Here is a 15490-nt window from a genome sequence, read left to right as displayed (position 1 = left end):
AATTTAATGTTTCTAATAATGTCACGTGAAAAACAACAAATACCATTATATCTAATGCAGAGTTTTAAACTTGTACTAACTTGATGGAGGTGATTCCAGCTGTGTGTTGGTGACTAGGAATGCTACATACAAAGCACTGTGCTGTCATCACATCATATAGTCTGATGACTGGTTGTGAGGTTCCCACTACCAGATAATCACCCGTGGGATGAAATGACATGCAACGTATCTGGTCTGCATCCTGCAGGATATAAAATATTTCACGTTAACAATGGTAGTAATTCAGCTAATCTCGCAGAACTTAACTTATCTTTACTAAACATCATATGCAGGTTCTCAAAAGGCCAACAATATTCATAACATCCAACCATGTGTAGTAACCATATAAAGTTTATTTCTTTTGATTATGATTAACAATACAGACACTAACAATAATTTATATATCTAATGGACATTCTACAATTTATAATTTACATTTATGCAAAGAATAGCTCCAAAAATAGTTGTACATAACATCCTGGAAAGTTTGAGTTTCCTAGCACTGATATTTCCTGACATCATTTGTTATTCGAGTTAAATGTTAGGATATTATATTTTCTAGCTTCATTTAATACTTCAGTAATTTTCAAGAGAGTTTTCTATGTATATTCACAAAATTATATCATAGCAGAGATTAAAAACAAATATCCTGATGAAAAGATGCTCATATGTGCAGAAATTGTGGACTAAAAAATCTACTACACTCATAATGCAACCAACAGTACCAACAATCTAATCTATTACTAACTGTATAAAATCTATCCAAATTACAAGAAATTTTATGAATCTGTACATACAGTGCGTTTGTAGCTCGGCCAGACCGTTCTGCGGCATCCTTGGACTGGGTGAAGATTGGCACACCTGCCGCCAGAGTTACACGTAAACGACTGGCAAGTCATGGGTACGGAACACTAACTACTCTACTAACATTAGACTACCTGCATCACAACAGATGTTGAAAGTGATGACCTTCAACTCGAACATATTCCCTATATCACCGAAAACAATTCTGCTTCACTCGCAAAAGTTCATGTTGAATGATTGCCTGTATTTCTCGCGTGATGTCCTTCAATTCTTGTAACGTGTGCAGATTTCATACGTACACTTTATTCTTTAACGTTCCCCATAAATAAAAATCGCATGGAGATAGGTCAGGGGATCGAGGTGGCTACAATCTTCGACTAATTATTCTGTCTCCAAACACACTTCGCAATTCATGCATAGAATTCGCAGCAGTATGCGCTGTAGCTGAATCCTGCTGAAACCAGCCACTCAATCGTTCATTTCTTGTTAGTTGCGGAAAAAAATTATTTAAAATTGAAGTTACATCAACGTGTGAATCAACTGTTGTGCCGAAAATATGGGACCGATAATTCTACTCGCACACACTGCACACCAAATCCCAACCTTTGCAGCGCGGTGAGGAACTTCATGAATAATATGGGGATTTTTGGTAGCCCAGTATCTATTGTTCTGAGTAGAAACGTGACCGTAAATATGAAACCACGCTTCATCAGTGAAGAACATTAAAAATGTCACCATTATGAACGGACTGCACAAACCAATTGCAATAATTAACCTTACTTACAGGATCTTGTGGTTGTAAAGCATGAACTACACTTACCCTGTACGGCTTAAGTTTCAGAAGTTTCGTTGCCATAAAAGCTGACATCTTGAAAATATTAATCTCTTGTGCTAAACATCGCAGTGATTTGCGGGGTGAGTGCTCTAACCAGGTCCCTACTTCATCAAGCTTCTCTTCTGTCAGTACACGGCGTTGTTGAACACTTTTCTTGTTCAAAAAAGATCCTGTACATCTGACTTTATTGACAAGGTCATGAATAGTTGACCTGCTAGGAATTCGAACACTTGCAAACCTATGTTCAAATTCTCTTCGACACCTTCTTGCAGAAGAGTATTTCACATACACATCGTAGAGAAAAATACGTTATTCTAAAGTGTACTCAACCATTATTAACAGACACTCTATCACCACGAGACAACACAATTTTACTCACAACACACGCACAGACATCTTTTCCCTCATGACAGATCCAACTCGACTGACTGGCACATCAGCGGTAGCTACAGCGCTACTCTGGCGGCAGGCGTGCCAATCTTCACCCAGTCCAAGGCCGCCGCGGAACGGTCTGGCCGAGCTACAAACGCACTGTATAAAGTAACCTGCATGAGAGAAATGGTAGTTCTCATGATGATTGGTTTACAATACAAGAACTTGAAATAATTTGAGTCTCATTTCAAATGTTTTAGCTGTGAGGTCAGTGACTGTTACCAGTACATATACACCATCTCACCATACCACTTAACTATCTTAGCTCAACTCAGCATATCAGTAAGAGAGCATTATTACTAAAAAGACTGCCACTCTTGCTGCAAAATGACCCTAAAGCACGTACAGGCATAATCTACTCAGATGAGAAAGCTAAACTCACGTCCTTGGGATGGATGAATATTGAGTATGACGTCAACATACCCCCTACTTACCTTCAAACCCCATTTGTTCCCTTAAAATACATCGTCTGACAGCACCAGTGGTGAAACATCTTTATCAAAGCCAAGTGAAAACTCAGGAAAGTGTAATTTAATTATGATGAATTATGGGAATAATATTTTGCTTAGAAGGAGAAAATATAAAATGTCTATTATGATCAAAGATTTTATTAGGTGTTAAAAATACAACATGCAACAGCATCATGCAATATGCCACAAAGAACATGCCACCATAATAGATAAGCAGAACCTGAAATCTTTACACTGTGACTTCCCGAACAATGACAATAACTAAGTTAAAACAACATTGTTTATGTTTTCTTTTACACATAGAATGTTTACAACAACTTGTGGCATTACAACAGGGCCGCAAAAAGCCGCGCAATTCTAAAGCCATAGTAATAGTCGGCTATGTAGTTTCATGGGAAATTGCTCGTCATCTTAAACATGGAGAATTTATTAAACAGTGTTTGGTGGAGGTTGCTAAATAATATGTCTAGACAACGTAAAATATTTTGAGAATATTAAGTTGTCTAGGCATACTGTAGCTTTGACGAAAACCACTGGCATAATGGATATGTCCTCATTAGCAATATGCATTCGAAGTGTGAATAGTAATTTGTCACCTCAGGAATATTTTGTTGGACATTCGATTTGAATTACATTTGTGAGCAGTTTTTTTACGATTAAATCATGTAAAGTCATTAAGACTTACTGATGAAAACCTCCTAACTCAACTTACAATAAAATTGCTGTTTCAGATAAAAGAAAACATATTTTGAAATGACAATTAATTCAGAAACTTAATTGTACACATCATATTTGTCTTTAGACATGTTTGTTGAGTAATTACACGAGTGTGGACCACGAAAATCGTCTGTAGCTGCATTTAGATTGGCAACAGGCCATGACTGTTTGGTCAAACACCTGCATAGAATTGGAATATATCCGTCCCCTAACTGTCCATTGTGCAACTCAAACCAAGAAATGGATTCGGAACACCTCAAAATCTGTGCTTCAGTGGCTGACCATGATAATATCTTTGAAAAATATTGGAGAGCAAGAGGTCAAATGACTTTACTGTCAAATGCCTGGCATTAGAAAACAACAACAACATAAGAAATTATTGCACACAGTTAGCATACCAAAATTTCAGTACGTCGGTGAATATTTTTATTCTCCGTCTCTCCCATAAAAAAACATAATACTTCCTTCTATATTTCGTACAATCAGAAAGAAAGATGAAAGAACATATTCTGGTATGCTAGTAACTTATTTGAATTATTTTAGTATTTGTAAGAAATACATTAATCATTTACGTTTATATTCATCTTTAGATCAATATAATTCACCAATCACCGAAAATCATTCTTTTCTCACCGTGGTCTAGTAGCAAAGTTATTAGTGTTCACTGAATAGACAAAGTTAATTATGGATTTTCTTTGTTAGTTCTCAATTCCTGCATGCAGGTTTACTCACAGTGATGGTCCTGAATGCCTTCTTGACTGATGTTTTGCTGTAGTCAAATAATTTGATGGTGAAATCCCGGCTTCCTGATACAAGTATTGGTTCACGTGGATGGAACTCAAGGCATGTCACTTCCTCTAGATGGTCATATAATGTCCGTATCACAGGATGACCTTGAGAATCTCCAGATGGATCCAAGCCATCAGGTGCAGATTTTGCCAACATTCTGTCCACATCCAAAATCTGTCAACACATTTAAATATCAATTATTTCCTAATTTTAAACACATAATTTATGTCAATTTAAACAATTATATTCATTATAAGGAGTGGTGAAGAGCAGTTCATAATCTCTTCTACTCTAAAACCATTCTCATCTTTCCATTGTGCAACCTGTTTTTACTGATGTGTCTTGTGAGATGAAACGTTGATGGGATAACCTTACTTACTTACTTATGGCTTTTAAGGAACCTGGAGATTCATTCCCGCCCTCACATAAGCCTGCCATCAGTCCTAATCCTAAGCAAGATTAATCCAGTCTCTACAATCATATACCACCTCCCTCAAATTCATTTTTATATTATCTTCCCATCTATTTTTTGTCCATTTCCATTAATAATAAATACCTACTTCAAGTTTTAATGTTTTTAGGGTATTTTTAGCATGCTGAAATCAAATTCAAAGCCAAAAAGTTCCTATCACGTACCATTTTTTTGTTATTTTAATTTTCTTATAATATATTACGACAATTTATAGCATACTTATTTAAACTATAATACTTTAACATATGTAGGTTTAGTATGTTAGGATATGAAAACCAAATGTATTCAGCATATTTTTAAGGTGTTTATATTGAAAACCAAGGACTCTGGATGTTTCATGGCAGATAGGGGGTCCAAGCACATAAGGAAGTTAGGGCGAAATAACGTGCAGCCTTGTCATTATTTTTATTTGTTAAAGATAGAAATGTCAGCCACTCCTTGGTGAGAGACTGAACTCAACTCGTCTAGTTTCTCTCACATTTCATTAGTCTGCATTTCATCTGGAAACGAAACGAAATCAGTTTGAAGCTTTATTGTGAGTAGAATGTTGAAAGTTTTTAGTTCAGTAAGAAAGTATTTACCATGTTGCATCGAGGATGTCTAAATAATCCAGACCACTTTTGTTATATAACTCATGTAGGATATACACATTGCCTAAGCAGAGGTATAATATTACAGATTTTGTGAAAAAGTCAAAAAACCATCCCTATTTTGGAATCAAACTTGGAGACCAACGTAAAGCTTGGGCACCACACAAAGTATGTAGAGTATGCACTGAAGAACTTCATCATTTGATCAATCGGAGAAGATTGTTGCTAACTTTTGGAGTACCTATGGTTTGGAGAGAGCAGTCGAACCATAGTAATTACTGCTACTTCTGTTCGTGTGAAGTGGTATGATTCTAAACATAAAAATCAAATCGTGTATTCCATTGTTCGGTCAGCCATTTTACCTGCGCCTAATGTACCAATCCCTATGCGACCAGAAAATCTTAAACAAACATCATTCTATTGGTACTGACAACGTGAAATAGATTTTAAATACTTTTTCTCCGAAGATGATAATTTTGTATATTGCAGTAATGTGAAAGAATTTATGCTAAAACTTGGACTTCCAAACTATGACCTAAGTGAATGGAGACTGTTCATTGATGCTTCCAAGCGAAGTTTAAAGGATTTCCTCCTTCATAACGGAAACATTTTTGGTTCAGTGCCCGTTGCCTATTCAGTGATCCTCAAAAAATCATACAACAATCTAGTTTTACTAAATTTCCATGCATTCTTTGCCTGTGGGATAGTAGGGCACGAGTTGATCACTGGACTATGAAAGATTGACCACCTCGACAAAATTTGGAAGTTGGTTGTAAGAATGTTGTGCGCCAAAGCCTTGTGAGTTCTTCTAAAGTTGTGCTGCCATCTCTCCACATCAAGCTTGGCTTAATGAAACAACTTGTGAAAGCTTTAAATAAATAAGGAAAGAGGCTGTTTTAAGTACATATGTGAGACATTTCCACTACTATCTGAAGCAAATTGAAAGAAGATACATATTTAATGTTCCTGACATAAGAAAACATGTCTGGTGCAGCATTTAAAAACAGTATGGATGAAAAGGAGAAATCAGCATGGATGTTGTTTTGTGAAGTTGTTTTAAAATTTCTTGGCAACAACGATCCTAATTACCGAAACATTGTGGCTAACATGCTTGAAGCATATCAGGAATTTGGTTGTAACATGAGTATCAAAATTTTCTGTTTTCTCAGCTAGATTATTTCGCCGAAAATCTAGGATTTTTCAGCTAAGAGTAATATGAACGATTTCACAAGAATCTGCAGGAGTTCAAAAGAAGGTACTAGGGATGCTGGAGCATCAGTATCCTTGGTGATTATTGTTGGATGTTAAAGTGTGAAATACCTGAAGAGAAACATAAAAGAAAGAGGAACAGGAGGACTTTATCAACTAAGAAGCAAGTGGTGTAATTTTTGTGTGATACATTGTGCTAATTTATACATCCAAAAGTGAAGTAAACAAGGCAAAACACTCTAGTGACATGTATGAACAACCATACACATAATTTCAGCAAGTTGTGTCTTTTAAATATTGTTTTTGAATTTGAAATAAAAAAGTGAAATGAAAAAGTTTGTGATGAAATTCACGTAATTATAAAATACTTTTAAAGTGGTTTTGCAAACAAACCTGACGTGATAGAAGCAAACGGATTAAAAATTCGGATTCAGCACATCGACATTATATAAAATCACATTACTTAGTTTAGGCAACAAACACAAAGTTGAAATTCGCAGGCTAGTGTAATTAATTGTTTCACATTGCACTTGTTCATTAGCTTCTCATACACAGATTGTTTCATATTTTATAACAAGCCCCTAGATACAGTAATACATAGTGTATTAATACAATGGCATAATGGAAAGAGAGGTAGTTATCTCACCTTAATAGATGCATCAACACTTCCAGTAGCAATTAGTTGCCCATCAACACTGAAAGCTCCTGCACGGCAGTTACCCTTATGTGATGTGACATAAGCTGTTTCATAAAGGGCTGGTTCTGGTGCTGTTGTCTGAACATCAGTTTCAAACTCCAGGTCTGAAATTGAATTTCATGAGCCGTCCATATATATATAATTTATTTATTTTCCAATGACAGGTACTGAGATTTACATCTTTGACCTAAACACAACTTTAATATAAAAAAATAAAATAAAATAAAAAGACACAGAATGCAAAAGGAGAAGAAAATGTCCTTCATTGTCTCATTAACTTCCTCGCCTCTCAGTATCGGTCACACTCTTTCACTTTGGTTAAGGTTGGACAGCGAAGTAAATGGTCCCTGTTCATATCTTCTTGTAGATCACACAAGCCAAAACGATGGAGGTTTTGAGCTAGGCAGTCATGCCCAGCGCATAAGCGGAACTTTGCGACTACTTCATTTCTTGGTCTATTTGGTATTTATAATATATTTTAATGCTCATTTTTCGCAAGTTTACTTTTTTACATAAAAGGAATCTCTTCTCAGCTTCTATTTAATCTAAAAAGCTGAAATTTTCAGAATTATTTGGATGTTTTACATGTACTGAAATAGTGTTTTTTAAATTTGTTACATTTTGGAGATTTTACAGGTGTAATGTACTGAAAATCGACAGAAAAAATATACGAATGGTGAAAAAATTATTTCTCAGTAAAGAAATGAATTAAAGAAAAGCTACTTTTTCAGCAATCAGCATAATGTCAAGTTATGTGTACATGAGCTGTAAAAAATCATATGTCTAGCTTCAAAAGTTTTCGAGAAAAAGTTTCTTATGTAAGATATAATTTAATATTGTCGAGATAGGCAATTTCATACCCCTTTAATATATTATCGATTTCCTGAACACATGAGGTAAAACACTAGACGTCACAATCTCCATGGTAATAACAGAAGTTTTTGCATTTCAAATTTGTGAAAATAGAAATAAAGGTGCAATGAAAGGAAATAGAAAGATATTTTTGAAGAGGTGGAGAAATTCAAATATCTGGGAGCAACAGTAACAAATATAAATGATAGTCGGGAAGAAATTAAACACAGAATAAATATGGGAAATGCCTGTTATTATTCGGTTGAGAAACTTTTATCATCCAGTCTGCTGTCAAAAAATCTGAAAGTTAGAATTTATAAAACAGTTATATTACCGGTTGTTCTTTATGGTTGTGAAACTTGGACTCTCACTTTGAGAGAGGAACATAGGTTAAGGGTATTTGAGAATAAGGTGCTTAGGAAAATATTTGGGGCTAAGAGGGATGAAGTTACAGGAGAATGGAGAAAGTTACACAACACAGAACTGCACGCATTGTATTCTTCACCTGACATAATTAGGAACATTAAATCCAGACGTTTGAGATGGGCAGGGCATGTAGCACGTATGGGCGAATCCAGAAATGCATATAGTGTGTTAGTTGGGAGGCCGGAGGGAAAAAGACCTTTAGGGAGACCGAGACGTAGATGGGAAGATAATATTAAAATGGATTTGAGGGAGGTGAGATATGATGATAGAGACTGGATTAATCTTGCTCAGGATAGGGACCAATGGCCGGCTTATGTGAGGGCGGCAATGAACCTCCGGGTTCCTTAAAAGCCAGTAAGTAAGTAAGTAAGTATGCACCTACCTAGGCCAGATGAAGTCAAGGCATCTTGTCCTGGAAGACTTAAAGCAGAAGCACCTGTCTTCTGTGGACGCTCTGGTTCATGCTGCAGACCTGCCATCACCACATGCAACAGTCTGTCTGATGGAGGACATGGTGGGTCAGCTTGGGCTACTGCTGATAGTCCCACAGCAAGACTTTGGTGTCCATCATAAAACAATTGACTGAAAATAAAAATTGCTAGAATAATTATTGTCCTGAGCTTCAGTGTCTTTAGTGTTTCTCACACTATGTCCTATGCAGTGACTCGTAATTATCACGACGATGTAGTCCAATATAACCAACATCTTTAGATTAGAGAATAAATTCTGAGGGCTTTGTACAGTAAAACCTTGCTAAAACGTACACTCTATAGAAAGGAAACCTGCACAAACGAAAAATAAATTTGGGAATGGAATGATTTCCTATGTAAAATAATACTTTAAAACAGAACGCGAAAACAGAATCATTTTTGGGCACCATTGAAGTAAAAACCTGACTAAAATGGATAATTTTAGGTGTAACTGTTACTAAATTCTTTCAAACCATTTTTAATTTTGCGATAATACTGTATGAAGCATGACATAATTTTTTGTGTGACTGTACATGCAATGATCTGGAAGACTTTCGCTATTCCTTGTCAGACATTGGGGGTGAAGCTTCTCTAACCATATCACTATTCTGTGCTTATTGTCAAGGACCCGGGCAGGTTACTGACCTCCTGTGCCCTTACCTCTTCCATCCCTCTTGCATTTTCTTTAATTTATTCTCACTTTTGTGCTAACAAGCCAATACAGTGATAAAGAACAGTGCGAGTAGAATAAAGCTGCGAATAATTGTAGTGCAGTGTCAATTTAGTTTCACATTTCTGTTTATTTATTCTGAGTTTTGTGTTAATATGCCAATATAGCGTTAAATAACAGTGCCAATAAAGTAAAACTGTGTGAGTTAATAAAAAAAGTCTAGATGACCAGTTCTATCATGGAAGAGTGGCTTCATTCTTTTAATGGAGCAATGAAACGTCAAGGTCGTAAGGTCATACTGTTTTTAGACAATGCTGCCTGCCATCCAAGGATTAATTTATGAAGTTAATCTATTTTCCATCAAACACAACTTCAGTTACTCAACCAATGGATCAGGGCTCAATTTACATTCTGAATTGATGCAGGACATGAAGGAAATCCTACAACGTTTCCTTCAAAAAAAGTCGCGGCAATGCACTTTAAAAGAAATGTGGGGACAAGAAACTAGGGCACAGAGAGAGGGGGAGAGAGAGAGAGAGGCTGCAATTACGTAAGTTAATAATAGAAAATAAAATTCACTTTGCATGTACTGTAGTAACTTTTATTTCAAATTATTTCTTCATTGTGTTCTTCCTACAGTGAGCATATTGCAGTAGTCTATTCTTAGTTTTGCCAAAACTCAACCCTTTGTAAAACGAAAATCTGTGAAAACAGAAAAAAAATTCTGGAACGATTGTGTTTCATTTGCGGGAGGTTTTACTGTATTTGGTCGGGTTTAGTTTCCTCGGACTAGTTTCAGTTTCAGGATAGTAGACAAAATTACAGACAGAGAATCAAGGAGAAGAGAGAAAAATGTAATTAAAAAGAAATAATAAAAACAATATAGCTTTAGGGAAAGTGAATCACAATAATCCACTCTCCTCCCTTACCAGGTCACTTACGTCCCAAGGAGTCACATATACAATTTTATTCGAGGGTCACGAATACTTCTCCAGAAAATTGACATAGAAACTTACCTTCGTTCGCCATGTTTCAAGCCATTGTCCCTCCATAGAACTGTATGTTCCTGCACACCTCTATCTACACATCTTTTATTACAGAAATATAATTTTCTACCATATTGCAATTCCTTTTATCGCCAATGTTATCCCCTTCCTCTTAAACCATACATCTCCTTATCATTCACATTAATTATGCCATTGACAATGCTACTGTTTCCATTTCAAACATTATTTTCCCTGGACCTCTCGATCCTACGTACATAAAATATCAGGAACATCTGAAACATAGGCGGAGATACGGAGGGGTACCCAAGTCAAAGTGATATCTAGACAACTGTCTCTCTCTAGCATTAGGTATAAAAATGAGGTGTTATAATAGGTTTATTTGAAAATTAATAAACAAATAAATGTTTACGTACTGTAAACATTATGTTTATAAATACAGACATTCATTATGTGATTTTTCTTTTTATAACATGGGTAAGAAAGAATTGGGACAAGCCTAGAACATTTTCTATAAACAGTTCATTCAGTTGACTTCATGTGACAATGAGTTCACGAGATATTCGTTCCTTTTTAAAAATATCTAAAATAAAGTGGAAGTAAACATACTAGTAATAATGAAGAATCTGCTAGTACCATGGATAATAGTGTGCTAGTGCATCTGCCATTATTGTGGGTGATGACATTCATGCTACAATTTGTGATCATCAGAGACCGGAATTTGGAGACTTAAAGCTAAGACTGCAATATACACAGTTCAATGTTTGCTAGTTTTGTATGCTATGTACAGTCTTAGAAAAAAGTTTTGTCACACAGATACTTTATAAGTCCCAGAAAGGAAGCAGTGCGCATGATCAGAGAACGAGCAACCTGGTTCACAAGAGAAGGGCTAGTTGAGGTAATAAAATTAGTTTTGATTCGTTGTATGTCTGATCATGTGCACTGTCTCTTTTCTGGAACTTATAAAATATCTGTGCGACAAAAACTTTTCTTCAAGACTGTACATCCTCGATGCATACAAAGAATCTGACCCATACTGTGCTTCCACCCTCAGTACATAAACATTAGCTGGACGATACAGTTGTCTCAAGAAAACATCACTGTGTGCTCTGCTGCCACTGGACGAGTTGGCTTACTTCACGTACATTATACAGTGCCGAAGGTTAAACCAAGTGGTAGTGCTAAGTGTGAGAATGGAAGAGGAGAAAGTTCCCAAGAAGACCCTTGATCAACACCCAGAAGGTAGGAGGAAACAAGGGCGACCCAGGAAGAGGTGGATGGATGATGTCAGAGAAGATGTGCAGGTGCTGGGAATAAGGAATTGGAGGAGGTTGCTGTGGACAAGAAAGATTGGGCGAGAACTGTAGGAGAAGCCAGGGGTCCTTAATGGACTGTAGCAGCAGGAGAGAGAATGAATGAATGGATGAATGAATGAATGAATGAATGAATGAATGGTAGTGCTAAGTTTGAGACAGTTATTTCAGAGTATGGTTGACAATGTATTTACAATTTAAGATGGCATGCTATTCTATAAACTTTTTCATTGTCAAATACCAGGTGATAAAGCTTGCTTTCAAAGTTAAGCGTCATGTTAACACAAAGAAACATCGAAAGACTATGTGTGGCACTATAAGAAGGATCTCAGGTCCACACAACTTAAATTTTATAAAGTTATGTCAGTCCCTATGCTCACATACGGCACGAGAACTGGACTTTGAATAAATCAGACAGAAGGAAGATAGAGGCTACAGAGATGAGATTTTTGAGATCGGTTGCAGGGTTTAATCTCTTAGATCATAAAAGATCTGAAGACATACGTGCTGAACTTAAGATTTTTAACCTCAATGATAAATTATTGCAATATAAAGAAGACTGGAAAGAACATATTGAACGTATGCATGAAGACAGATTCCCAAAATTTCTTTTGAACTATACCCCAGTTGGATGACGTAGTATAGGTAGACCTTATAACAGATGGGAAGATTAGTTTCTCTGAGAAGAAACGGACCAAATGGCCCAAACCTTGATGATGATGATGATGATGATGATGATGATGATGATGATGACTACTTTATAAAAAATAATACATTAGAAATGAATTAAAAAATGAGATAATCTGGGTTTCCATAGACGAAACCACAGATTCCACTGATTGCCACATAGCCACTGTGTTGGTTGGTGAGATGAAAATAGAAAGTTCTAGCACGTGAGGTTCTGATACAATATTCTTAGTCTGGTTGCAGTTACACTGACAGTTAAATACGCAGATGGTATCATAAATGGTGAAATTCAAGTGATATTCCTTATTATAAATATTCTCCAACCGTTTCTGCAGATATGGAACAGAGTTTTTCAGTGTATAAATATTGTTTTGTTCTAACCAGACAAATTTCACATTTTGCAATTTGGAAATTATATACATAATATACTACATTGTATTATAATACATCATAGAATAGGTAAACTGTTAAGTTTCTTAAATGTAGAGCATTTCTTTTAATTGATATGTAAATAACACATAGTTTTTTTTTAAATAAATCATACATGTTGAATTGCTTCTATATATATTACGTTAATAGAATAGAAAATCTGTAATTTTTTATGTGTGCACTGTACTATTAGTTACGTAACAATGTTACTACTCCACTGCTCAGGCACACGGCTCTGGATCCCTTACGTGCTGCCCTATCAAAATTACTGTTCGTATTGTCACCACAGAATGCAATTATCTGCTACTTTACTGTTTTTTGCAAACACATCAGTCAGATAATCAATACCAATATCTGCTGTTTCACTGGGACGTTCATCACACATTTTCGTTTCGGCATCTTTAATCTTGCATCACAGTACATTCCAACTGTTGTTGCTGAGAGAATGAACCGAAGTGAACTAGTGAAGAGAAGTGACTCACTTCAAGTGATGGAATCAAATGCAGGCAGGGTAATGGCGTTGCCATATTGGTTGTTGCTCATAATGAATACTGTCACAGCCTCCTATATTCCTCTTTACTCTTAGCTTAGCTGTTATGGGCATAAAAATAGTTACCTTGCCATAAACAGATTTCAGTATGTATAATAATTTAAAATATTATGTTAACGAAATAGAGACTAAAATTAAATTTCATTTTCTACCAAAACAGGTCAAAGAGGCATACCAACAAAATTTATCGGGACACTGGGACAACAGGTTGAAAAACAGTACTGTCCCATTCAAAACAGGATGTCTGGTCATTTTACATTAGATAGGGATAGCTAGGTATATGTTGTGTCTTTTTATTCTACAAATCACACAATGTTAGTGAAATTATACAAAAGTTGGCTATCCTTCTATCCTAAACTCTAAATTTCTATCACCAGGTGGCACCATAGCAGTAACAGCAGCATAACAGCACACTGGATTCTTAAGCTAGTGGAGTTTGTATTATCTACAAAGTGGGTGTTATTTACATTTTGTGTATGTGAAGCTAGTAAAAAACATCAGTTATTATAATGTCTAGTATGAGAGAAAGACTATTTTGCTGCAATCCTTTCATATGTTTCATAGAACCTAAGCCCAGTTCAACATTGGATGACATAATTAGTAGAAAGTACTTTGAACATTAACTGTAAAGTTTGTGCCAAGTCCAGAGTAAAACTTTACAAGCTTAAGAAAGCCACCAATGTTACAAGAGATGTGGGAGAAGGAACGAGTGGGTTTCAAACTACAGTATGCAACAAGAGAGTTCAGTTGATTGTAATGAAGTAGAGGATGTTACTGGTGCCAACATTGCTATTGAATTGTCGAATAGCAGTCTGCAAGAGTATCATCCATTAAGGAAAAAAGTCTGAATGAGAAGAAATATCCTAAGAAAAAATTAGAAAAACAGAAAAAATTTAATTAATCTTTGCTTTCACGAAGTAGATCTTTCAGTGTCTGCTGAATGGCATTTCTATGCTATATCGCATGGAAAAGGTCCGAGTGATGGTGTAGGTGGAACAGTGAAACATCTAGCAGTGCATGCAAGTTTACAAAGGCCATACAGTAACCAGATAATGACTCCTCATCAGCTTTATAATTGGTGTACTAGTGTCCTGCAATGTTCGAACACAAGAGATGCAACCAATACATTAAAAACTTCGTCTTATTTCATATGAAAAACTAATCCCAAGATTTGTGCTAAAATTCTGAAGTGATTAAAACATGAGCAGAGAACAGCGAATATTTTTGTAATAGGTTGGAACAAACATGACAGGCCACCTTCTGCAGAGTGAGCATCAGCGAATATCGAACTTCACCATACACGACAAACTTGAACCAAACATAGTGCCTGTAATGCACAACATTAATATGTACACAATATTAAAACTTGTAACTTTGAATACATAATCATTTCTCAACACTCTGAAGAAGAGCAACTTCTGCAAGAGCAATTAAAAAATGCACGCATAATTTCTGAAACACAAAAACCACATGCTTTCATTCCCATAAACACCCAAAAATTGATAACAAAGGTATATTCTAACTACGAAATATATCAAGAGAAAAACTTTTCGTTAAATGATGAACTCGACTATACTAATATTGCAGGATTTGTCGATTGTAATGATAACAATAAACGGTGGATTGGGTGTGAGATAAGTGCAGAAGAAACAGATAGAGGGAAGATAATGTTTCTGCCTCCCAGTGGACCATCTCCATCATATGCCTATCCTACAAGACCAGATATAAGAATCATATCTACTCAATCAATTCTGGTAATATCACTTGATCTGCGAACTTCAACAAGAAGTACTTACTCTCTTCCATAGGAGGAGAGCATCAAAATCAATAAAAAGCATATATCAACATGTAAATAGTCTTTCCAGGTACAGTGAGATTAAAATTGAGTACAATTAAAACAAAAATTATTCCTGATGAACATTTATGAACCTTAGCAATATAGTAGACCTTCTCTGTATATGAAAACATCTCAGTCAGTAACTCCATAAGTTTCTGCACTTCCAAAATGAAACTTACAGGATATTTAAAGGTTATA

At 35.8% G+C, this 15490-nt stretch overlaps 1 protein-coding gene across 1 annotated transcript in view; it reads right to left on the bottom strand.

Moving 5' to 3' along the window:
• Window positions 1-15490, bottom strand: part of CstF50 (cleavage stimulation factor subunit 1 Cst50) — a 33400-nt gene that overhangs the window by 7371 nt on the left and 10539 nt on the right. Inside the window, exons 2-5 of the mRNA XM_069834540.1 lie at window positions 8715-8914; window positions 7004-7158; window positions 4030-4260; window positions 81-241 (exon numbers count right to left, since the gene is read on the bottom strand). Coding sequence (XP_069690641.1) covers window positions 81-241; window positions 4030-4260; window positions 7004-7158; window positions 8715-8914 — 747 coding nt within the window. The remainder of the gene's footprint in view (window positions 1-80; window positions 242-4029; window positions 4261-7003; window positions 7159-8714; window positions 8915-15490) is intronic.

This window comes from Periplaneta americana, chromosome 9 (genome assembly GCF_040183065.1).
Source record: "Periplaneta americana isolate PAMFEO1 chromosome 9, P.americana_PAMFEO1_priV1, whole genome shotgun sequence".
NCBI lineage: Eukaryota > Metazoa > Arthropoda > Insecta > Blattodea > Blattidae > Periplaneta > Periplaneta americana.
The sequence above is the reverse complement of the archived record's forward strand: the minus strand, read 5'-3'. Positions and strand labels throughout refer to the sequence as shown.